The sequence below is a fragment of the Enoplosus armatus genome, chromosome 22 (genome assembly GCF_043641665.1).
Source record: "Enoplosus armatus isolate fEnoArm2 chromosome 22, fEnoArm2.hap1, whole genome shotgun sequence".
Classification (NCBI taxonomy): domain Eukaryota; kingdom Metazoa; phylum Chordata; class Actinopteri; order Centrarchiformes; family Enoplosidae; genus Enoplosus; species Enoplosus armatus.
Genome location: NC_092201.1, coordinates 8640980 through 8667809, shown reverse-complemented (window position 1 = coordinate 8667809; position 26830 = coordinate 8640980). Strand labels below are relative to the sequence as shown.

At 40.6% G+C, this 26830-nt stretch overlaps 1 protein-coding gene across 1 annotated transcript; it reads right to left on the bottom strand.

Annotated features, from left to right (window-relative positions):
- Window positions 1-910: 910 nt before the first annotated feature.
- On the bottom strand, window positions 911-25576 carry LOC139305332 (ninjurin-2-like). Its single transcript, XM_070929301.1, has 4 exons — window positions 25481-25576; window positions 2280-2416; window positions 1960-2039; window positions 911-1080 (listed from the first exon to the last, which is right to left on the bottom strand). Exons 1-4 carry the CDS (start codon window positions 25574-25576, stop codon window positions 911-913), a joined length of 483 nt encoding a protein of 160 aa, XP_070785402.1.
- Between the last annotated feature and the right edge of the window lie 1254 nt (window positions 25577-26830).

Below are 26830 nucleotides of genomic sequence, written 5' to 3'. Positions count from 1 at the left end.
ACACACATATAAACTCACAATGACCCCATGCAAACAAACATACAGTAATGCATCCAAACAAACAGCAATATTGTTCAGTCACTCGCCCTCCAGCTTCTGTCTAGTTTATGTGACATTATGACCTGATTTATGGGAACAAAGTTGCTGTTTAATTTTTATTAAATAAATTCCACATGAGAGATGTAATCTCCTCACTCAACAGATACAATTTAATGCTGCCCTCGAGCAAAGAACCCCCAGCTGCTCCAGTCAGAGTAAGCTGCTCAGGGAAGCTACACTGGGAAGATCTTGTAGAGTCTAATAAAATGTGGACATGGTATTTGTTTTGTTACTACTTTTTCTGAAGTGGCATTTTGATGCTTCTCACTTCCATCTTTGTCAGAGAAAACACATTTTGAGCCTGTGGGGCTGAGGTGGGACACGCAAGCAATAAGAGTTATAGGCTGTCACAGCAAACACACTTTTCTTTAAGATTTCTTTGAACTGAACTGACCGAGTTAGAAAGTCAATGCAAAGACAATTAGACGTGAGCAGACGAAAATTTGCTCTAGGTATTGCAAATTGAGGTGAAGATGTTTAAACTTGTTTAAAGACTTTGTTGGAAGAAGTCAGTTTATTAGAAAAAGTCAAATTAGCTACTGGGATTGTTTGGGGAAGAAAACGTTTGAAGGTTTTCTTGTTCACTTCAACACAACTGGAGATTTAATGAAGCTGCGGCAAATAGAGGTTCAGCATCTTAAAGGAATAGGTCAAAATTTCAAGAATAACAGAGTGGCAATGCTTTCAACTTTTCATCAGTTTTTCAATTTGACTCAAAGCAACTTTAAACCTGCACGTTTGTGTTCAGTGTTTGTGTGTGAATGAATCTGAATGTACCTACAGTGTGTGAATGTGCCTTGCTAGGGATGTTTCATAGAAAGAAACGCTGAAGCAGCCACCGCAGGAAGCAGCTGCGTTGTGTGCCGAAGGCGGCTTTAATGATGTTGACGATGAGGGTGAGGAAGATGATGCCTGTGGCCAGATTGTTCAGGAAGTTTAACAACCGCTGATAAGAGGGGAGGAGGGTCAGCTCAAAACGAGCTGCACACACACACACACACACACACACACACACACACACACACATATATACATTACACACACAGACAACAAGAACACAAGCACACAGACAGAAACACACACACACACACACACACACACACACACACACACACACACACACGCGTCTAGTTGGTCCTTTGGCCCAGTCCATTCACACTGAGTAAAATCAAATAAAGACATCAGTGTACAGTAGTACTGTAGTTGTTTAGTACTTTAAGTAGAACATTAAGTATTTGTGTTTCTCTCTCTCTCTTTCTGTGTGTGTGTGTGTGTGTGTACAGAGTATGGTCCCATGTTGAAGATTTCCTTACTTTCCAAAAAGATCTAGATCATATTAGATTCATTTCCTACGTGAGAAAGTCAGAAATGCATCCTGGCAAAGAGGCCGGTGCGCTCCATCCCGAAGACGGAGATGAAGATGTTCGTGACAAAGATGAGGAAGATGATGATGGTCGTGAGGTTGTTCATGCTGTCCAGGCGCTTATGGTTGGTCTCTTCGTTGACATCTCTTCGAGCTGCAACAAGCACACACATGTACACACACACACAAAAACAACAACAAAAATAACAAACTACACAAAAGAGGCAAAGAAGAGATTTTTACCCTCATCAGCCTTTCATATTCATCGTTGTTTTTTAGATATATTTGGTTGCTTTGAGGTTTTTATACTTCCAAACTATTTTCTGCCAAAATAGACAAGAACGTGAATGGAGTTCAACCTGCACTGCCTGTATTTTCACAACAAATCAATGTGTCAGTGCATTAGTGTGTTAATATGATTGGTTAAAAACATGGAGGATGGATTTCTGAAGGAGGTGGTCACTAAGCCAATTAATCCTGCAACGTGATTGGCTTACCAATGATGATGATCAGGACTCCAGCCACTATCTGGAGAGCCAGGGAGAAAGAGATGAGTGTCAGGACAGCAGCGTAGTACCTGAGGAGGAGGAGAGAGAAAAAAGGTATGCAATATGTGTTTATGAATGAATATTGTTTGAGGCATCAGTAAATGTGATAATTCAGGAGCTTGAACCCTGACAACCATTCATTTATATTTTCTCCTTGACATAAAAGCTCTTACAAAAATCTTCTTTTGATTATATTTTAATCTTTTTAAGATTTTAAGATTATAAACACCTTCTGCCTGATCTCACTTCGCCTCTCACACACATTGTACCTGTATCCAGCTCCCTGTTCGATGACAGTCTTCATGTGTGTGATGTTAGCCAGGAACAGAGCGATGTCCAACATGCCCTCAGCCGCTGTCTTCTTGGTGGCGTACAGGTTCATGTTTAGATTAGAGGTCGAACCTCCCTGAAAGAGAGAGATGCAGGTTTCAGGTTTCAAGAAATACTTTAAGCTTTTACCCTCAGCTCTAAAGACAAGTGGGACACACTTAAAATGCAAAATTAGAATACTGAAGCTTCTTTCTGCTTTTTATGCCCATCCCTGATGTATAATGATATAATGAATTGGCCCAAAAGTTACGAAGCATTACTTTCTTTTTACTTTACTTTTTTGTATGTCTTTTTTTAATCTGCTCTATCCCAAGAGAATGAGACAAAATGATTGAATAAAATTATGTTCTTGGCTTCTGCAGTATACCCTGGTCCCCTGTTCTTCCTATAAAGTGCCATTCACATGAAGGCTATACCGAGACCTGTCCTGCATGTGAGAAACCTCCTGCCACTGCGACTCTATGCCGACATCTGACCGTCTCTGCAGCTGCGTAGTGAACCTACACTACACCTCCTTTAAAAGTGTGAAGACAGAGGGCAACAGAGAGAGAGAACTGGAGAAGGTGGATGAAGAAAAGAGTGAGGATGAAAGTTGGAGAAAGAAACAGAGAAGAAGAAAAGAAACAGAGAGGAAAAAAAAAACAAGGACAAGAGGGAGACAGATATAAAAACAAAGAAAATAAACTGTTAAACTGGGAAACCAAGTTACTTTGCAGAAGTCTGATGAAACTGACCAGGAGAGGGCAGCAATGACCAAAAATATCACCATAACATCCAGCCAGAAAAAAAGCACAGTCCCTCTGATAAGATGAAGTGTGTTCATGGTTTTATTTATTTATTCTTGCAACCAAATCCAAGCCAGAAATGTGATTAAAGAAAGAGTCCCTGTCATCTGACTGTACTTTTTGTGATTTTTCAAAAGAGAAATCCAACTCTTACCATTGCCCTGTAATTGAGCACTGCAGACAACATTTGTTTTGTTTTCATTATATCAAGTTTAGTCTCAGGAGCCACTCCACTGTATTCCAGGACGGATGAGATAAGTGTTTCTCTTATTTTGGCGGTTGAAAACAGAAAATGTCATGAGAGCTGTAACTGCAGCTCATTTTCTCGCAGTTGGAAGTAATTTGTTTTTGCAATTTGTTGCTCATGACACATTTTTAGAGATTGACTGTGTGATTGTGCATGTGCCTGTGACATGTGTTTGTGTGTTAAAGGAAATATTCCTGTTTCCCCAAGACAATGATTTGATAAAGAAGCAGGAAATAACAGGTGAATAGAGAGGGCAGAAATATTTAGAGGTGGTGTTTGTGTGTGAGTGTGAGTGCTGGGAGAAGAAAACCTTTAGCATTACATAAAGCCTTAATGTATGACTCCCAGCACATGTCAGGGACCAACATTTTCTAGATCTAATTATTGTTCTGCCATAACGCACGAACAGCAGATGCACATATTGGATTACCTAACACTGCGCAATAGATTAAAGTGTTCTGTCCACAAATGGATCGTTTTACCCGGGGCTGTGTCAGTGTAGTTTGAATTATCAGTGCAGCCTGTTTTTCTTTATGCTGCACAGTAACAGAGATGTGTTTAAGGAAGACATACATCACATGCATAAAGTCAATCATGTGCACACTGGGGACACATTGTACGTTATGACCTCACTCTGCTGTAATGTGCTGCACTGCTCCAAACTAAACAGAGCGCTGACACTGTTCATGAACAGTAACTGTTCAGCACGGCAGCTTCTCTGTGCGTACTGCCTCTGTTTTTATATGGTGCTGTGTAGTCCCATACACTGGTGTCTTGTTGCAGTGCTGCTTCACTGTTGCTCCACACTCAATAAAAGGAAATAAGATGTACAACTAACTGACCTGAAACCATAACAAATTGTCACAAAATAAAGTGAACTTTGCCCTTTTCAAGTTTTTGGGTGTTCTGGTAGAAATGATGAAAAAGGTCTTCAAGAAGAAGCACTCGAAAACTGTGTGTGAATGAGCATGCTTTTCACTATTTCAAGAGAGACAAACAAAGATGATTTCAGGAGGCAATTACTCAAGTGTTGATGTGATTGCTTCATTGGTATGTTGTGCAGCAAAATAGCCTCAACCTCCAGATCAGCCAAACTGATCCGAACCACTTTTAACTGCCGTTAATAGAATAATTTGAATAATTAAAAATCCTACACATAGTGCTTTTAAGAAAGACTTAACTCTCCTTCGCAGTTATCTACCAAGTGTGCTTTAGGTTATATATAAAGACTATTTTGCTGCCATAGTACAAAAATGTGACATGTGACAAGCCAGAGATTGGCCAGGAGTGTGGAGGTGAGACAGTTTCTCAACTTCTCTTTTTCCTTTTTCCTATTCAAAACAGATATAAACACTTTTGCCTCTAGTGTGTTTGGATGACACTTCCGTTCAAACGTGTTAAATATTGAAGCATACTGAACCCTTAACAGTCAACACTGCATTGTTTTTAGTTGCTAAATGAGAGGAACACATGCTTGTGACAACACTGTTGTGCATATAAACACAGTGTTCTTGTTGGGTTCATGTGCCTATTTTTCTTCCTTATACTCTGACAATGCTAGCTCTTGCAAAACTTGTAGCTAACCAGCAGCGACAACCAACAGCTCCTCTTCCCTCTCGCCCATGAGCACTGGCAGACTTCCTTCTGTGTGGAGACAGCAATTTGGCAGGTGCACTTTGGAAACAAATAGTTTCACTGACTGTGTTCATTTGAGGTCTATGGCTTATCATGACTATGCCATTATTTCTGGAACAAGATGTTGATGTTGACATTTTCAGATGTAGGTTTTGGATTCATTGAGTGCCACAAACCAAAAACCAAAACAAACCGGCCCTCTGCGTAAGAGGAAAAGTATCTTTTTTTGTTTTTGTGAATTACCTGCACCACACAGTTCATCCAAATGTTTACTAATCCCAGGGTTTAATCTGAAATCGAATTAAGCATCTCTCTGTGAACATGTCCTGATGTTGTGATCCCCATCTAGCAGCCTACACATGTGATATTTTTTTTGGGTGCTGAAAATCTTGATTTCATCCCCCATGCAGACTGTGTTACAGTACAGTTTGATCCAGGCTGGGTTTAATCTCCAAGAAAGTATGAAGCAATTCCTAGAACTGTAAGACTGTCAAAACACTATGAGCACATGTACCGCGGCCTTTTGTGTGTTTTTCTGAGTGTGTGTGAGAGGCAGAGAGAGAGAGAAAGAGAGTGAAAAGAGGGAGAAAGACAGCGAGGGACGTGAGGAAGTGATATAAAAAAAAGACAGAAACAGGGAGAGAGTGAGAGTGAGAGAAAAAGTATGTATATATACTGGCCGGTTTCCATCTTTTCTCCACTGGGGACTCATGTGGTCACACTTTATCAACATCAGCCTTGGGCAGCCCGCCAAAACACACACACACACACACACACACACACACACGCACACACGCACACACACACACACACACACACACACACACACACACACACACACACCACAATCAAAACATTGGAATGGCCTACATAAAGTTTTACAGGCCATGCGTGTTCACTTAGTGTGATGTCTCTCTAAATGTACTGACTGTGCTTTTATCACATTTAATCTGCACTTATCTTGATTTATTAAAATATGTGCATAAATCATTGTTTTACCCTTAGTTTCAGGTAAGGGAGGGATAGATCCTTGTTTGAAGCAGCAGGCTGGAGACGTGGTTGCAGGAGGTCAGCAGTTTTACACACCTTTACCCTCAGAAGCTGTGAATTACAACCAGTTGGCCTCAGGGCTGCTCCGTCATGAATGTCCAGGGTTGACTACCTGGCTCAGTTTTTGCTTTTGATGAAGGAGAAAATGTTTCTTTATTGTTGTCTTAGCTTTTCTGTGAGAAGCAATCATTTATAAGACAGCTAAAGCATATTAGTGTTTTGATTTTCTGGGTTTCTGGATATTTTCCAGTCATATAGTCTCCAGCAGATTTGGAGGTTTCTCTCTGAGGACTGATATTTAGCGGAAGTCTATAAAACTACTATAAAAAGTTATTTTCATTACTTATTTCTGAAAGATTAAAAATACTGTTCCTGCACAAGGTCAATCATATCTACATACATTGAAAGAGGAATGGGGAGCAAGAAACTGCTACAGCACCTGCAGATAATTTATGGTAAGCAAACACATTTTTTTTCACTTTTCAGATTCAGCACAAATGATCCAACCGATCCAACCATTACCCTACTAATGGGTTGCTATATGCTAAATATTTATGGAAATATTCACAAACTCCTGAGGACGACGTGAATGTCTGTACCAAATGTCATGGCAATCCATTCAATAGTTGTTGTACATTTCAGTAAAAAACCTCATGATGGCTCTACAAGTAAAGTCAGGCGGTCACCAAAGTCTTTAGGATACATCCTTTGGGGACTATGAATGTTTGTACAAAGTTTCATGACAATCCACCAACAGTTGGTCTGGATACACTGACCGATATTGCCATCCCTAGAGCCAAGACATTAACCAAAAGCACTAAAAACACTAATTTTTGTCCTGCATCTAAGGCTAACAGGAGCAAAAATCAATAATAATATTACATATGATATAACTCCCTATACAGTATTGAGCTGAGTAAGTTAAATGTATTTCTGTACACAGATGTTCTCTTTTTTTCCCACTGGTTTGTGTGTGGACGTATGGTATTAATATAGTAACTGTTCCTAGAAATCCAGAGTCCTTGTAAAACTCCCATTCCTGAAATTCACTGATCCACAACTCTGGGCACAGAGCCACATCACAAAATGTACAAATACCCACATCCAAACACACCAGCCCTACACACATACATAAACACATACTGTACCTGTATGAGGCACACACAAGAATATGGCGTTCCACATGTACATGTATGCAAATGTGCCACCAATACACACAAAAACATGCTTGTGTAAAACTGCACATCTTTACACTTCTAACTGCACACACACACAAACCAGACCACATGGGAGGCCCCCCTCGAAACTCACAGGAAGTGCTCCTCCCCTGGACTCCAATTGGTTGCCATAACAGCCAATAGGGAGGGAAGCCCAATAGGAGTGGTAAAAATAAGATACTTGAAGAAAACCAGAGCTCTGTCTCTCCATCGCTCTGTCTGTCTCAGTGCTTGCCTATTTGACTGGGGGTTTTTTTCATCTGCGTTTTTCTCTCTCTGCCTGAAGGCATCATCTTTCTGTTTGGTTTTTATATAACTGCCATTTAGAATAAGAAGAGAGCAGAAAAACAGATGAAGAGAAACAGATAGCGACACAAAGAAGAAGAGTCAGCATGAAGGGAGGAGGGGAGAGGCGGTGACAAAGAGATGAGTTGTGTTTTCTCTTGCTGGCTTTCTGGCAGCAGAACAGTGTCTGAGTTACTACTTACTCGTATAACTTTGGCTGTAAATATGCCTCCATTTTTATATGAAACTATGAGCAGGCCTGTGAATGAAACCTTTCACATGAAGATCTATGAATTTGTTGTAAACGCACAAGTCAACTCAAAGATTTTTCAAAGGATAAATCAAAGGTCAGTTTGTTGATCTCGTATAGCAGACTTGATACCACCTGTTTAAATGTATAATCCCTCAGATTTCATTATATCAAACCCCATTTATATATGTATTTGCTTTCTGTATCAGCTTCTCTATACAGTCCTTTCATTGTTAATGGCGGAGTCCGCCTTTCTGTGAAATTGCATATACACCCCTAGGGGATAGAGGAAAGAATGCACGCATGTACTAGATGAGATGCAGAAGACAAAATCTTCTTTATTTAAACTTTGTGAAGGCGATGAATCTCTTCAGCCCACAACTTGTTTGGCTGCCCTAAAAAGACACACTAAAACATACCTGCGGTTATCACCAGCAACCACAGGTGTTGCCAAACTCACCAGGACTGAAACATGAAAGATTGATTAGCTGCACTAAGGTGACAAGGTGTTGCTAGTGACGAACCCACAGAATTATCACCCAAATCTAGAGTTCCTCTCAGCTCTATGGTGTATTTTAGCTCATTGTTTTGGTTTTACGCCCAACAACCTAACTGTTTCGGTCTAGTCTCACCGCTCTCCTAACGTTGTTTCCAACCGCAGCAGGCAGCTGTTTTCAATCAAAAAGCTCTAAAGACTCACTCTACCCTACCTGCCCAGACAGACAAAGTTAGCAACTAGCTGGTGAACATAGTTTCTAATTCTCAGGGATAACAGTGTTAAATGTTTTCACTTCCTTTCATATTTTTATGAAAGGCTTTCAGAATCAAAAGCTAAAAGCATCACCTAGAATACAATTGACCACTGAGTGTCAGCCAACATTTTCTGTGTTTGTTTGTTTTGAGGGACATGGGTCAATGCAGCTTTTCAGGTTATTTGTTTGTCTGTATATGTGTGTGCTGATGATAGGTGGGGGGGGGCATGTCAATGAATAGACTTATTATGTTTAGAGGCAAACAAACAGTGGACAAAACTCAACACAACCACACACAAACAGTGTTAGAGTCAAAACACTTATTAGGTGAACTTTGACATGGAAAGAAACAGGGAGGAGGCTGTTATCTACACACACACACACACACACACACACAGACACACCATTTCTGTCCCCCTCACACACATGTAGTAGGTTCACAACTGACCCTTGATCTCTGCCCCATGGCCAACTATCGTCCTGCTGGCTGATAATTAGCTGGCATGAGAAAGCAACCTTAAAGTGGGTAAACTGAGTGAACCCACATGCCATTTTAAGACACTTCTTCATCCTGTTTGATCCTTCCCTTCTTGCTGCTTTCTCCCTCTTCCTCTCCTATTTACTGTCACATAAACCACGACTTTCTTCTGGACTCCATTTCCTGAATTCTGCTTTGATAGGCAGATAGAAAAGAGTCACAAAAACCATGAATTGATTTACATTCAACTTTACTTTTAAACATATTCCATAAAGAGGATTGAAACTGGCTGAAGGTACTAGAAAATAGAAGGGATTTGTGTGTATTGTACTCTGAGTACTTTGAGTTCTGTTTCCAAGCATAATCATATTTGCTACTCTATTGCAAAAATATTCCCCAAACTAGCATTGTATCTTTAAAAACTGTTGAGGAAATATTGAAAAACATGACACTTTCCATTTCAAAACCACACTATATATCGAATGAATTAAAATAAAAAATGAAATAGAATAAAAATATAATAATTCTTCTAATCTTTCTTTTAACGTTGTTCTCTCTGTTTACTTCTCTCATCTGTGTATCTGCTCTGGTTTTCTGTGAGGATCAAAGTGTCATCCTCCTGTTATCCTATGGAGGGCGAGCTGTTACACAGCAGGATGGACACCTCACTAATTGCTGGGCAGGATGTAGACAGAAATACCTTAGTGTGTGTGTGTGTGTGTGTGTGTGTGTGTGAGAGAGAGACCCAATTTAAGTTTTAGACCTTGAGAGTGAGGACATGTCTGGTCCTCATTTCTTCAGGTCTGCTTGAGAGGCTTGTAGGGTTAAAGTTAGATTTAGAGGGTAAGTTTAGGGTTAGGGTCAGGGAAAGGCATATAGCTGTGATGGTTAAGGTTAGGGTCAGGGGATAGGGAGTACATTAACGAGAGTCCTCACAAGTATAAAAGTATAAACATGTGTGTGTGTCTGAGCCCAGATTTGTGTTTTGAAGCGTGTTTGGGTCAAATTTGTGACTGGAACACTGAAAAAGCATATTTGGGCACGAACACACACAGAAACACACTGCAGGCTTCAGAACAGTAGCAGTGAGTGTGGAAAGTAACTTGGTACATTCACGCAAGTACTGTACTCAAATACAATTTTGAGGTACTTCTGTTGCTTTATAGTTCTACTCCACTACACTTCAGTGGGAAATATTATACTTTTTACTTATTCATTAGTTACTCTACAGATTAAGATTTTACATTCAAAACACATGATCAGTTTAGAAAAGATGGTGTATTGTTATGGATTGATAATGATAATGTATAAAGTAGTTAAAAAATGAGCTCCAACCCACACAACCTCAGTGACCTTTGACCTTTGATCTCCCACCTCCAGTAGTGGGACACTCGCTCACACACAGACCCACACATAGGCCCACACACAGTGCCACAATGTCACCCACAAGCACAGAAAATAATGTGATAAACAATGATTTAACATGACACATACAGACACAGAGCAACTGCCACATTTGACCATGTGTGTGTGCATTGGAGTGTTTCTGTGAGTGTCTGTGTGTCAGCATTTGGACGTCCATCTGCCATCTGGGAGTGAGAGAGAAAGAGTGGCCGTGATCTAATATCAGTTGGCTCTCTGCATTCCTGACCATAACCACATGGTGTAACAGAGTTTCCCATATCAATGACTCAGCCAGCTGGCCCCCCCAGCCATGGCCAAACCATACAAAGGGTCACAATTACAACTGACTGATTTTACAAATATGATATTGTTTTTTTGTTGCTACATTGCCGGCCACACTGATGGTCAAACAAAAGACTCACTTTTTCCTTTTATTGCAGACATGTTTTTGCATTTAAAGGATTAATCTGGTTTGTTACAACCTGGGTCATATTTTTGTGCTTTTCGCCATCTTTGCAGTAATAATAGGATTGTAATCACCAGGTAAATTGATGAGATCTGTGCAGCGATATTAACAAAAATAAGTCTTACAGGGCATGAAGCACAAGCGGTCAGATGATTGTACATGTTTTAAACAAAGCCCCAACTACGCCAAACTTACAGCATTTGGAGGAGAAAACAATGGTTTTACCCCCGATGCACTGATTTAGATCATCTGGCAAAACTGTTGGCTTGTCTTCAGTCTGTCTGTCTATGTTTTTTTGCCCTGTCAGACTTTGATGTTGCAATAATTAATAAAAATGATGGTTGTAATAAACCAGAAAAGGTAACCAGATGATTAATTGTGTTAAAATATACTTATCTGATAAATTGGCATTGTGTTTAGGAAGCAGCTGTTTATATCATGAGGCAGACTTTGACAATGGCTACAGGTGCAGGTCAGTCGTTTTGTGTGTGTGTGTGTGTGTGTGTGTGTGTGTGTGTGTGTGTGTGCGTGTGTGTGCGTGTTTTTGAAGAGGAGCCCATAAACACCTGGTTCTCCTCTGACGTCAGCCATGCTGGACGAGTCTGTTGCATAAGAGGTTGACATATGTTGCGTACTCTTATAGCATCATTTGGAACGCTAAATACCCTTAAAGCAATGTGTGCCAGATGTGTGTGTGTGTGTGTGTGTGCTTACTCCTTCTGTTTCACATGCCAGTAGTGTGTGCACCATCGGCGTGTTCTTAAACACACTACATGCTGTCATGGCAACATTGCAAACACACACATAAACAGAACTGTTCTTACTGCTTTCTCTGAAGTGGTTCAGTTCAGAGACTTCAGTTAACTTCAGTGTTGACAAGCAGGACTGACAAGTATGTAAAGCCTGAGTTAGTCTACCTCACTGCTTCATAACATATTCCAGTCTCTTGAATGTACAGCACAGCGTCAAGGAGACTTCCTATGGGTCTTATTATAATGACAGAAGATTTACGCTGATAGCTCCGATGCATGACCTTTTACGGCTGCTTTACTTCATGATTGAATTTCATGGCTGCATGCAAATGTAATATTCTTCCAACAAAGTGTCCAGTAATGCTACACTTAACACAAAGACTTTGTACTGTAGCTTAATCTCATCCGCTCATATTCTGCATTTTCTTAACTTCATAGAATTGCATTAACACATTTTCTGGTCTAATTAATTTATGCATGAAACAAGTCCATGAAAGAAGGAAGCAGTTTGCACACTGAGACAACTGGCTTTTAGTAATTCGGATAAGGAAGCGCTTTTTCAAGTTAACAGATTTCAAGTTTTTAATAGGGAGAAAAAAAGAAACCTCAGGAATAGCAACTTTTATGAATAGTGTGCAACCTTTGTCATTTACCTGTCCTTGGTCTTTGTGCTTTGCTTGGATAAACACTTCTTGGACCAATGTCTCTGCTGAATGCACAGAGATGATATTGATCTCATCTAACTCCCGGCAACTCAGCAAAGAAGCACATTTCCTGAAATGTACTCTTTAGTTTTACCTACAATGCTATTATTTACCACCAGATGCCCAACACCTCCAACTAAAGGCACACATACACACACACACACACACACCAAATCATACGCCCTACAATTACTAGAGGAAACACACGTACTTTTCACAATGGCATGTAAAAAGACCTCGGCCCCCTCCAGGACGATTTGTGGAGTTGTAAAAATATACTACTCATTGTTGAGTTGCTTGCTTTACGTTTTTATTACAGGGAGGGCATGTTTGAAAAGTGGACGGACTGATGTCAAAGAGTCTTTGTGAGGATGAAGACGGCAGCAATAGTTGGAATTCCGTGTGTTTTTTTCTGGTGTCATAAAAGGTGTGAGAGCATCACAAATACTGGAAATAACAAAAAACAAACATATAATAAGGTCACAATGTTGCCATCAAGCTGTTAAGTTGCTTTTTTTCTTGTCACCATCTTTCAGGTGATCAGAGGTCAACTTTGAGCTGTGGCAGCTGCTTGGAGACCTTCCCTCTGGAGGAATGTTCTCTCTAAACACTGTGCCACCCCTCCGCTGCTGCACACGGGTGAAATTCTCCATGAAACAATGTTTAGACTGTGAGATAGTTGAACTTTTCACTGAAAAAAAAAATGCTTGGAATATTTGTAATTTGTATCTTGTGACACTGAAGTTTACCAGCAATGCTGCAACGCTGCATTCTTGGCAATAAAGACAAAAGATGATGACAAAAGAGGGATGCTAACATGCCAATGTACTTCACCGTAAGGTTAAAAGAGCAGAAGAATCTTGGTTTTTGCTGTTGTTGTTGTTGTTGTTGTTGTTGTACAACTTAACAAGTAATGGTAATGTAACAAGGCGTCAAGGCGTCAACTGTGGTTACCTCACACTACAGCCCACTATTATATTATGATCACCATCTCAAAATATCTTACCCATTTACTCATTTTTATAGGCTTATTTTATGGTCCAGATTTAAACAAATGCATGGCTCCACCACAAAAACAGATTGAAAAAAGGTGTTTTCTTTTGCCATACACCTATACATTACACACATGTGCAGGCGTTGAATGAGGGACAACAGGAAAACAAAAAAGAAAAGGAGTTTGGGGTTTGATGGGATCCCATTTATGTTCTTCTCTGTTTCTCTTTATTATCATTATTATTATTATTATCTTGTTAATCATTTTTTTGGCACGTAATGTGAAAACTTCAAAATGTTCAGCTCATTGAGGACATTATCGTAATTACTTTTAGTGTCTTTTATACTTAAATATTTAACTGTTTGCCATAACCCCCCCCCCCTCCATTCAAATGAATGGACAATAACACATGTGGTCACAGACACACATTGATCTGATTGAAGAATCAGGTTGCAGCCAGTGCTGGTTAGAAGGTTATGGTCATATCATAATATTTTGTGGGAACTTATCTTTCCATTCACTATCTTCACCCTCTTTCAAATATTTCCTTCTCCAGCTGAAAAATATAGAAATAAAAAAAAAAATAAGATAAACAAACAGCAACAACCAGCTGGAAATTGAAACGCCCATGACTCGCAGGCATGGAGAAGAAATCACTGGTAAATCCTACAATTAACACCTACAATAACACACTCCTGGCAATTTCATCCAAAATCCACCATGCGTTTGCATAAGCATGTGCAACATGCGCGCGTGCGTGTGTGTGTGTGTGTGTGTGTGTGTGTGTGTGCATCTGGCATACTGTAGGTATGAGAACAAAAATCACTGAAGCATCAAAAACAGCAACAAACTTGTTAAATAGCTCAATCATATGAGTCATCTGAGCCGTAGAGAACAACCGCTGGGATTACACAATGTGTCCTGACAGTGTTTGTGGTTTGTTGTAATTATAATTCATTGACTCTGAAAAGTCAGTTAATATGATCTTAGCTTACAGTCACATTGGAGTGTCTATATCCAAAACAAACAAGACAAGAAGAGTGTGGGAGGGGCACAGTACAGCAGGATGTGTGTGTGTGTGAGTGTACATATTGTGTACTGTAAATAACAGTACTGTACATGTGGCTGTGTTTTGGAGTTGTGCCGTAGGGGCCGAGGTGTGGTGTGGACACGTTTAATGAAAATAACGTAAAGCTTCTGAAATGGAAGAGTGACACTTTAACACATCTTCTTTCTGAAGTGTGTTATTTTTTTTCCACAGATGAGCCGAAGCTGTTTGGAGTTAAAGCCTCCCTCAGGCGTACAAGCTTTCAGGCCTCGGCCATGTGTGACATCTCAGGACATTCCTCCCAGCAGCTTCCTGGCTTTCATGGCTCGGCCTTCATCACCATCCACAACACACGCTTCCTTCCTCTGTGTTTGTGTGTATGTGGGCATTCCCGCTTCCCGAGTTCCACGAATGCTGCTGTTTTGTGCCAAGGCTGCATCCCAAAACGTGGGACATTTAAAGAGGCAGACAGACAGATATGGACACTGCCTGGGATTGGAAATATGTTAAAAAAAGAACAAAAAAAACTGTCCTTGCCTAAATACAAAACAATGAATATGGAAAAAACTCAGAGATCTTTTCCTGACTTTCAAAACATCAACTGTGAGATTGTCTGGCACTTAGGGGCACGACAACAAAACTGTGTATCTTTAAAGGCCTTTCATGTGTCATGAAGGGACAGTGGCCACTTTGTCAATTTTACATTTAGTCATGGGAGTTCTACACAGCTTGTGACAGTTGGATAATGTCTTCTTTGACTCTGGTCTCTGAGAAAGCCTAAGAAAATGACTCAGACTGACAGCAATCTCAGCTCGGGCTTGGAGACTACAAACCTTTAAATGTTTAAGAGAAAATACAGCATTACAAACTGGGTGTGTGAAGTTCCAAATACATTCGCTTTTACCAGGCAGGAAGGGTTGAACGAAAGACGTGAAACAGCAGTATGGTCCATTAAAGGTGGCAGTATTCATTTCCATCCCTGCCAACATTTTATTTACTCGACATGTGGCAGGTGGACACGTTACTGTAGCCAAAGGTTTAGCGAGTGTGGGGTACACCTCTGAACACACCAGTCACCTGCACATGGATGCCTGCTCAACCAGCCACATGACCGACCATGCAGCAAGGACATGGTCTGGTTCCCGCAGTGTACACATACACCTGAACCTGTACTCGACTTTGTTGTCTCACCAGCCGAAAACACAAGTTAATAGATGCGTGTGAGGAAAAGTGGTCATGTGGAAACAGTAAGGAGATGTAAAAAACGCATGCTTTATTCAATTTTGTCAGTGAGTCAACAGGCAGAGTTTGCTTGACACGAGTAAGTCATGGATGACAAGATGTAGGAGGATATGTCAAAGGTACACATAGGAACTACCTGGAGGAGGTGAAGTGTGACTGTGTGTGTGATCTGAAAGACTACTGTAAAGTAAAAATACTCAAAACACTAACACACACATACACAGTGTTAGTTGCAATGACTTTATGAGAGCAATCTGTCTACACACATAAAATACTACTGCAATTCAGTAGCCTATGTACACATACAGGGAAGTAAATTTACTATAGCAATAAAAGCCATGATGATATTCTTCCCTGCAATAACTACATGGCCAGTGTGGTGATACCAGGCATTAAATGTATATCTGAGGTTCACATACTGTAACAACAGTGAGGAACTTCCTCCACAAACATTATACAACAGCTACCAGCACATGTATGAAGAAAACAGGAGTCTAGCTCCCTGGTTGGCTCCACAAGAGTTTGTATTGCTGTGGCAATGTGGCAATGATCAACTTGGATCTAAGACCTCTCTGATCAAAGCTACTCCAACAACCACTCGTGTAATTTCAGATAACCACAAGACTTTGATGAACTACCACCGTTGGAAATTAAAGTGTTGAATCGTCATGATGGAAGTTTTCCACTCAGACAAACCTCTCAACGTTCAGTGCCATGCTGCTTTCTGCTTTCACAGTAGATGCACATCCTCGCTATCAGTTCAAATGAACTAATTTAACTTCATTTACATTAAGTTTTTAAGTTTCTTTACATTCAGACAGTTAACAGAGTCATAACCATCATGTAGCTCACAAAAAGATGTAGGTCAGTTATGCAGTATGTCGATTTATCCGCCAATCCATCGGACAAACACTTTGGGCCAGAAAACCCACCAGTACAGGCAGACATTTGCAGATGAAATGCACCAGAAACCACAAGTCAAAGTGTTCGATCATCACTGCATAGAGTGTCTACAGCCATGCCTGTGGCTCTGTAAGGCTATAATAGGCACAGCGGTGCTTTGAACTAAACGCTAATGCCAGAATGCTCACAGCTGAAGTTGGTGGGAAATGTCATAAGTTGAATGAAATTGCATGGCAATCCATCCAATAGTTGTTGAGATATTTCCCTCCGATCCACAAATGTCAACCTACTGGCGGCTCTAGAGGAAAGGTAGGATCGGTAGGATTCATCCTCTGGGGACCATGAATGTATGTACAAAATCTTATGGAAATTCATGTAATAGTGGAGATATTTCAGTCTGGTCAGCTGTGTGTGTGGCTCCGAGAAGGTGAAGAGGTGAATGACTATTTGTCCAAAAGAATTTATTGTTGTTTATTTTCACTGAAGAGGTCAAACGATAGATGGATATTCCTGAATGAGCAACACACACTCTCTCTCCTACACACAGACATACACTCACACAAGCATACAGGCACAAAACATAAATACAATAGATCACTAAAGGGGGCTAAACATCAGTCAGGGCATTTATTTAGGTCCTCAGAGGCTCCTAAATATGATGTATGTGTTTGCACAGAGCTGGCTTATGTAGGCAGAGTACTGAGAAATGTGTCTGGTCACGGGGAAGTTTTAAAATACAACACATGAGATTTAAGCTTCATAGCTAACATTTTTTTTAAATGGTGTCCAATCTCTCCAAAGAAATCACACCAAAAGCTGACATTTTCCGTTATCTCACTGCTTTCTAAAAACAAAAACTTTTATTGCATTTTGGTAAACAATTAAACAGAATAATTGAACAACATATTTTTCCAAGTAAAATGTGTCTGTAAATATGTAATAGAGTGTGTAATAGTGTGTATTCCCCTAAGACTTGGTCGATGCCTTCATGGTTTCACACAGAGGACAATTAATAACAAAAGTGCCTTTGTTTCACTATTAGTGTGATCTCACTGTGCTGAAATCAACAATAGTCCCATGAGCACCACAGGCACCGGGGGACATCAGCAACGGAGACTGGATGAGGTAAGACAGAACCTCACCCACCTCCCACACTCGTTCTCACTCCTGCCCTGCAACCACTCGTTTTAACACATTTAAAATCACAAATGACCTCACACAGCTACATCATTCTGTTGCATTAACTAAAAAGTTATTGTATGTTTTTATTGGATCACCGAAACCTGCAATAACTGATTTTTTTGGCCAGTTGGGGGCAGCGTAGATAAGCTGTGAACACAATCAGAATCAGAAGCATTTATTTGTGGTCATGTTTCTGGTCTTCTCATGAATGTAAGCCCAGTATTCACTGTTTTATGGCTCTGTTTTGGTCTCTGGATCTTTAGCAGCTAAATGTTGCACTATGCTCACTAGCTAGTTGCTGACTTTGCCTGTCTGCTGTTGGTTGCTGGTTGTTGGCAGGTAGTGTACGGTGGCTTTTTAGAGGGGGTTTTCTGAAAATAGCTGCCTGTTTCGTTGGAAACAACGCTAATGGGAGTGGCCAGATTTGATCAAAACAGAAAAGCCAAAACAATCAGCTGAAAGATGCTAAAACACCACAGAGACCTGAAAGGAACTGCAGAGCCATGTGATAATTCTCTGTGGGTTTCTTACTACAAGTGACCCCTTTTACATGACACACAGTCATTTGGTCCATTGTTAATATAAAAATATTGATAAGAGCAGCTTTAAAGTATTACTTTTACATTGGGACTCTTGTGTTGACCCCTGCACACACAACAGGCACATTCGATTCACATCCACATACAGCACATGCACACATGCTGGCAGCCATACAAATCTCATATTTACATGTTCACAAATATATACTGTACATATGTCAGCTTGACAGTTTATACATACACACGCTCATAGACCCACACACAAGATCGACCAGAAACATAAACGTCCAGGATCTTTTCCCCCACGCACACTTTGTCTTGTCCGATGACCTAACACTTGTGCCGGAGGGAAGGAAAACATAGATAGAGCGAGGTTTCTATTTACCCTCATATCACCCCTCAATTGACATAAACACACTCATACGCACACTCTATACTGACAAGCAGCCTGCTGCATAGCAACACATTTTATCAACAAACACAACAGGTCAGATTCTCTCTCTCTCTCTGTGTGTGTGTCTCAGTTTGGAGCCAAATTATCTTTTTTTCTTGATGATTCTACATGCCAAGTTACCTCTTTCTCTTCCCCCTCTCTCTCTGTGCTTTCCCTCAATTCGCACTCTTTTCCTCTCTCCTGTTTGATGACTCTCTTAAAGGAATAGTTCAACATTTTGGGAAATACGCTTATTTGCTTTCGTTCCAAGAATTAAATGATTAGTTTGACATCAATCTCGCGTTGACTCCCACTTAACGCACAAACTTTATACATAATACCCCCATCACACACAGCCTCTAAAGCATTGTATATGTTTATTACATTGTACATGTTTATGTCTACTTTCATGTGTATGCCTTTCCACGGATGTGTGGCTACATGTGTGTGGCAGTGATCCAAGCACAGCGCACAGTAGGTTCCTACTCTAGACCTCTATGAGTTATGATTTAAATGAAGTGTATGGCACCTCAAACCACTGCAGCTAAATGTAGCCTAGCTGTATTACATGTGCAGCTGAGAAGCAACACACAATTCTCTGAAAATAAATACATTTTTACGAATTCTAAGAAAAACCATTGAACAGCAACATGTGTTTTTATGAGCAGGGTATGTGTGCAAAGCTACGTGGATAGTCTGTGAAAAGATACAGTGAGCTTGGATTTAAAAGTCTGGTGTGCATTTCTGATGTATGTGCATCCGTATGTGTGTGTGTGAGTTATAGTGTCCCAGTGGGGGAGCCTCAGCACTAGAGAGGGGGTTTCCTGTTCTTTCTTGGCAAGTACAACTGGAACAAGTGGATGAGGAACAAAAGTGTGACACTCTTGGCCTAAAGCTGCAGCCAGTGATTTATTTCATGTGTAATAATCAGCTCAGGGTTTTAAGGATGATCATTCGGTTAGCTTGACAAATAATGTCTTTATGAAATATATCACACAGAGTCCAGAATGAGTCTTTCTGGTTGAAAAACAACATTTAAGTAGATGTCAGAGTCAAGCTTTTAAATCCTACTCAAGTGGAAGTGAAGGAGCAGGCATGTGTGCCTACGATAAGAATACTTGTGCTTTATATCCGCTGTGTTTCACTCTGTGACACAATAATTGTGGGTTTGTGGCAGAGAGAGAGAGAGCAGGAGACAGGGAGACTGGTCTTTGTGTGTGTGATAATCTAATTGTTTATATCTGGCGGGATCTAAAGTTTCGTCTGGTATCACTCATCTTGGCTCTAAACCTTCTAAAAATCTTTTCACGTTTCTGCTCACACGCACAGAAATGGCAGCGAATTAAGCCCTTTTCCCGTAAAGCTGCTTCAGATTCAAACCGAGTCAGTTGTCATTTCCCCCCCAAAATGAAAAGAAAACAAACACTCCCCCCCTAGACAGAGGAAGAAGAGGAATAGAGAGAAATGGAAAGAGGAATGGGGTAGTAAAGAAAAAGAGAGAAGAGAAGAAGGTGAAGAAGAACGTGTGAGGAAGAAAAAGACAGATTTGCAGAAAGAGCATAAGTAAGTACTGTACATTCACTTTAGAAAAGTTCATTTCAAAATTAGTACACACACACACACACACACACACACACACTTGATCATACACAAGAACATGTCCACATAAACATGGATACATTTGAAAGTATTACCTATTTCTGTATTTTCTATAAGTCGATAGTAAAAGTACATACACTTGCAATGACAACACGGTTGAAAGGCAGCTTAGCAGTAATGTTAAAAAGCCAGTATGTCTGTATAGCCGGCTACACAATACAGGTGTTGACTGTGACATGTGTTTATGTTTCTGTTATCAGATGACTGCAGGAGCAAAAACAACAATGACTTGAGGCAACCACACCTACTCTCCAATGGTGGCAGTAATACAGTTTTTCATTGTTAGCTGTAAAGAGCCATTAGGAAAGGCTGAAATAGATGAAACTTTTTCAATTCTGAAACGGATTCATTTAGATGCAAAGTTTAGACACTCGAGCCATGTTTTAATATCTATCTGTGTGAGCGTGGACTTTTCCGGTTCTACGGCTCTAAACTCTTTACTAAAACGCTTTGAAGACGCATTGGCACCTGATTGCTCCCGACACATTCTGAACATTGTCACACTGAAGGCATGCCTTGTTAACTTTGTAATCTTGTATGACAAGATAACACGGATAACTCACACACACTCGGACACACCAAAACCATGAATCAGCCCCAAGCTTGAGAAAAATCGAGATTTGTTTCTTTATGCCCAGCATGGTGAGCACAAACACTTTTTAAGCATGAAGCTAATTTCTCAGCTTTGGAAATTATAGTTTGACTAAACAATCTCAACTCATCGTCCACTTACAGGCTTTTTCCTGAGCTTTCAACCATATCACACTGTCTTCATCGGGTTGAAAGCTCCATAACAAGCTAGTAAGCGACAAGACATCCTAAAAGACATCTATGACATCGAAATAGCTACTGAGCATGCTTGTCAACAGATCCATCTCCATGACAACTGAGGAAACTCCATCCTCTAATAAAGACAGGTGAAAGTAAATCTGATCACAAGTCACTTGGGACAGACTGTATATATTCTGCTTCTGTCAAAGCCTATAAAGACTGACCGACACACACACAGCCTGGACATACAAAGCACATATTACATTACACACCTATTACTCAACAACAGTCATTTAAAGATGACGCTCAGTTGGGTCTCGGATGAAAGTTCCCGGAATAACACACAGACACACACACACACACACACACACACACACACACACACACACACTTTCTCGTACTTCACACCCACACTCAGAATGTGGCATTTGCCATGTAGGGGCCAAAAAGGGGTTACACACACACATGCACACCCTCACACACACACACACGCAATGTCAAAGAGAGGCAGCAAGGTATTCTGGGAGGTGAGAGAAGTGGGAAGGAGATGAGAGGGACGGTGGTCATGGAGGGACACACAGCACCAGACACTGAAACAGATGGATGATGATTATGACCTATTATTTTGATCATCTATTAATATCATCTATTAATATTACTATTATTATTGTTGGTATGAGTGACATGTAAGACCGGCCTTTAAGTGACCTTGCCCTTCTGGCATCTGCCAGTCAAGTCACTCAATGGCCAGTTCAGCCTCTTTCACACACAGGAAACAACTTTGCATGTCTTCGAAATATAACTGTCATGCTTGTAGGGTTGCTGGGATTTCAACTTCCATTTAGTATTTGACACCCGGCCACTAAGACATGACTGCTATGTTTCTTTGGGTACATACATAAAAATAATTAGTCAAGTCAACACTAATCACTCTTGTGACTGTAAAATGGCACTGCAGAACAACATATGTTGAAGTGCTTCATATTGCAAGCAAAGCACATAAGCACATAAGCACACTTAACCAGTCTTTGTCTTTGAAACACGACTGCCCTGCTTGGAAAGGCTGTGTGATACCTATTAATGCAGTGTCAGTGCTCCACACCCTGTTGCTGTGCTCTATACATAGAGAGTGACTTAGAGGTGTAAAGCCTTCACACCATAGAAATAGATTCATCATGGCAGCTTCACACAGACACAGCGTGAAAACCTCATAAATCCAATTTCAGCAAATTACACGCTTTCCTTTGGACTTGATTCGAAGCTACGCTGAGTGTATTATGTGTGGATGTTGAGAAGATGTCATCAACTCAGAGACTAAGAAACTCATTCAAAATCAAGCAGATCAAGTACAAATCCAGCATCAAGCTGTATTTAAAGTCCCATGTGACATACAAAGGTTTCATCTCACAGCAGATTATATAAAGCCAGCTGATGTCCCAATAGGACTTAAAGGGTAAGTCAAGATAGTTTAGGTCAAGTTCATTTTATGGAGTGCCACAAAAACTGCAGTGTTGCCGGCCCCGTTCCCGGTTCCTGTCAAACTGTCCAATGATGATGAAAATGACCCCAAATAATAATAATCTTAAAGGTAATTTTATAACTAAAATATCCTGAACAAAACAAGTGATTTACAAAGTGTCAAACGACATTCAAGGTGCACTATGATTACTGACCAATACATGACCCATCAAGGTTTTAACTGGCTTGTTGAATAATACCAGTGACTCAGTATCATTCATCATGAATTGCCAAGATTTCTAGGTGGGAAAACTGGAATTTTCAGTCATTTAATAACAACAACTAGATAACAAATGTCTTCATGAATCTTAATAAATCGTCAGTCCAAGAGGCAGTAAAAAACACCAGCATGGTGGCGATTGAAAGTGAATTCTTGATCTTCTTAAGCAGCAGCTGTCAATCACATAACCCCCTCCATTCTGGAGCTTTTGATTATATCACTTGATCTTCCTCAGCAGATAGAGATAGAGATCTTGTGGTGAAAACAACATGTTCCTGCCATCAACAAACTATAAAATGGCAAGAATAGATAACAACAAACTTAAAGGCTGACTGCAGTATTTGCTGGTAAGTACGAGAGTCATAAATATCAACAGTGGCTATAAATCACCAGTGGAGGTTTCACATTGTAAGGAAAACCACATCTAATTATATAGCTGGTATTCTAAAGAGGAATATCGTTTTCACACTGTCACTGGCTCTTACTCTCACATATGCTACACCTTTACACCTGCTGCATCTTAAACCGTAAGTACAGTAGCAACCAGCCCACCATCCATCTGTTAAAACAATGTGGAAAAGACATATGAGACACATAATGTAGTGATGATTGCATCAATCATACGCATATAAACCACCAGCAGCTGGCATTGACATACAGGATGTGTATCATGCTGATAGAGCCATTTCTTAAACACACATGCTTACTTAAACACACACACGCGCACATACATACACTCGTTTCCGCTTTTCTGGGGATCACACATTTCTCTCTTCGCCATCCGTCAACGTATGATTAAGCCGCCAGGGTTGAAATGAATCGTTTCCGTGGCTTCTGTGAATGTAAATATTTACATTCAGAGCCACATGATATGACCATCATTGCCATAGCTAGGGGCTGATGGTGGCCAAATGGTGCTTTACGCTCTCAGCTTATCTGCTATTAAGGGTGCTGGGCCTCTGGCTCTTCCAACAGTCATGGTGGTCTTTATTGTCACTCACAATTCACTTTAATTCTTGATAATTACTGCTAAAATATACACCAGGCCTCTGAATCAGCTACTGTACCAACTTTCTGTGCTTAACATTTATTATTTGATCCCCAACATTACAGATATACTGTATATATTACACAATATTTTCATAAATGGTAATATTGTTCAAGGTCTCATTGATACCAAGTATGACTCATCAAAACATGAGAGAGTGTGTGTGTGTGTGTGTGTGTGTGTGTGTTTGTGTGTATGTATGTGCATGCGTGTGTGTGTGTGATAATTCCAGTTCAGTTAAATGAATGAACAGAACCAGCATTCATATGTGGTACATTTGGAGGTGGTTAGCAGGCAGGTAAACAACCTTATTTTTGCTGTTACATGAATTCAAATGGTATAACTGCTGCGACTGTCATCCTGCTGACAGGAAGTGAAATTACAGATATAATGGTTATAATAAAGCCTTTTGGTTCAGGTTCCATTTCACCTGCAACACTTTAAAGTAATGTGATTAAGTATATTTAGTGTGGATGGCCCTGAAGCCAATGGGATTTTAACATATATGCATACCCCCACTCAGCTACCGCACACCTTTTCTCACACATCTGTCACTCTCTCTCTCTCTCTCTCTCTCTCTCTCTCTCTCTCTCTCTCTCTCTCTCACACACACACACACACACACTACTTGTCTTGAGTAATAGCACTTTGTTCACTGGAGACTGTGTGGCTAAATATACCAGTAACTGATACCCCTGCTGGTTGATGGGCAGGAATACTGCTGGCCCTGACACTGATACAGAAGATGAATTGCAACAGACACCAGGCAGGGAGTGTGTGTGTGTGTGTGTGTGCGTGTGTGTGTGTGATATGTGTCATTCACCACTAACTGCAGTGAATGATGAGTCAGAGGATTATTTGAAGACAGAAAGTTCAAAACTGCTTTGAACAATGCCAAACATAACTCGACTCAGAAACATTTGTAATAATTACTTTAAAATATGCCTTAAACTGAATACACTTTAAAAACTGGCTGTTTGTAAAACCATCTTTTAAAAAATAGTATATTAGGTCCTCTACCCTATCATGACCCCTTTTTCTTGGCATTAGTGAGTACCTGCTCTGTTGACTCGTTGCTGCATTAGAGGACTTTATTAGCCTTTGCACCCAGGCTCTAATTGATATTTGATGGATGTTGCGATCGTAACTTGGTCTCAGAATAGAGTACGGACACTCAGCCGAACCCAGAGAGGCACACAGCAACCCTCTGATCCTCAGCTCTCACATAGGCAGGACATACCACAGCTCTGCGGCAAAACTAGGACAGGAGCAGCGATTCAGAGTCGCAGATAGACCAGGACTTAGAGACGAACGAGTGAAGGGAAAAGGGGTAGAGAAAGAGAGGGGGACCAGAAAGGAAGAGAGAGGTAGGAGAGGCCATTGCTAAACAGACAGAAAGATGCGTCTATAGTCCAACATCACCATTCACATTTTTCTTTTCTCGTATTTCTTTCTCGTGTCTTCTTTCTTTCTGTCTCTGTCCTCTCTGTCTCTACCTGTCTCTGTCTCTCTCCCTCGGTTTCACACAGTTTTCTCTGTCTTTTTTGGGTGCACTAACCTGCAGAGGGCCGCTGGCTGGCATGGTGGATCTCAGCGATGTCAGGTCGATGTCTCGGCCCTGCTCCCCTCTCTCTGTCTTCCCAAGTCCCTGCATAATAAGACCCGTAACAAGCAAGCTACCAAGCACACACACACACACTTGCACACTTGCAGTGTTGCCCTCACAGCGGCGAAAATGCTAATGCAAGGATGGCAGTGGTCGTTATGAAAGGAAATGACCCTGGACGCTAGGCACCAAGCACCAGGCAAGGCCAGGGAGGACAGTGCATGGACAAACAAACGGCTTATTCACTCCATCCTGGGCTCCCCCGCTCCCTCTCTCTCACTTTGCACTCTTTCAGTCCGTCTCTTTCTCCCTCTATTCTACCCCTGTACCAAATCTAGGTGGTAAAATGCTGGAATACAAAATGAACCATTTTACAGAAAACCAGGCAAATATTGTCCAAGTGTTAGACCTGTACCATATTTAAAGTTAGTGTCCCTAACCCCTATATATGATTCTATTTGAATGACTTGCCACTGAAAACCAGCGAACACCAAGTTGTGTCTATTTGTGCTTGTTTGCTCAACAAAAACATTTTGCTGTATTTCTGTTAAGTTAACTGAGGTCAGCCGTCTTCTCGTAAAAAGCACTGAGGCTCCACTGTTAGGAGTTTACAGCTCTTTAAACCAGGGGACCCTGGGCTCTGTAAAAGGGACCCAAAGATGCCATGCGAATAGGAGATGGGCCAAGTGATATCAGGAGTGCTGAAGACGGATATCTGGAAACCTGGACAATCAAAACTATCAGCATTGCTACATCCCACTAGAGGTGAGTACAAATGTTTTTATAATTTAGATATAAAATAAAAGTCTGTGAAGTGACATCCATGAATACAGCAATATCTATCTAAAGTGTGCTAACATTAGCTAACGTTAGCCACCATAAGCTACTGGTCATACCAGACTAAGTAAGACTGGATCGGCAAGTGTATTAAATTGAGCATGCATTTTATTGCTTATGAACTAAACGTTTTATTTGTGAGAGAAAGAAAGTGTTATTGCTTCTTTCAAATGTTACATAGTCTTGCTTTAACGTAAAAGAGGCTTAGACTGATGTAAGTTAATAAACTAAACGTACAGGACACGACCGCCTGCAGCGAGAGAGTAGAAGAAAAGAATAAAACGCTTTAAAATGAAAACGAAGGTTTATTAGATTATAAGGCTGAATGGTCTTTTGTGTAACTGAGGAGACACAGGAATGTGCTGCTGTTGACTTTGAAGAGGGACAGACAAGGGAAGAGAGAGACAGACAGACAGACAGAAACCTGTCAAACCCAGAAGTTACCTGCCAGCATGACTGGAAAAT

Coding starts and splice junctions, on each gene's coding strand:
- LOC139305332 (XM_070929301.1), bottom strand. CDS start 25,576: ATGCAGGGACTTGGGAAGACAGAGAGAGGGGAGCAGGGCCGAGACATC. Junction 2,040..2,279: donor GAACAGGGAGCTGGATACAG/GTACAATGTGTG, acceptor CCTCCTCCTCAG/GTACTACGCTGCTGTCCTGA. Junction 1,081..1,959: donor AGTCCTGATCATCATCATTG/GTAAGCCAATCA, acceptor GTGTGTGTGCAG/CTCGTTTTGAGCTGACCCTC.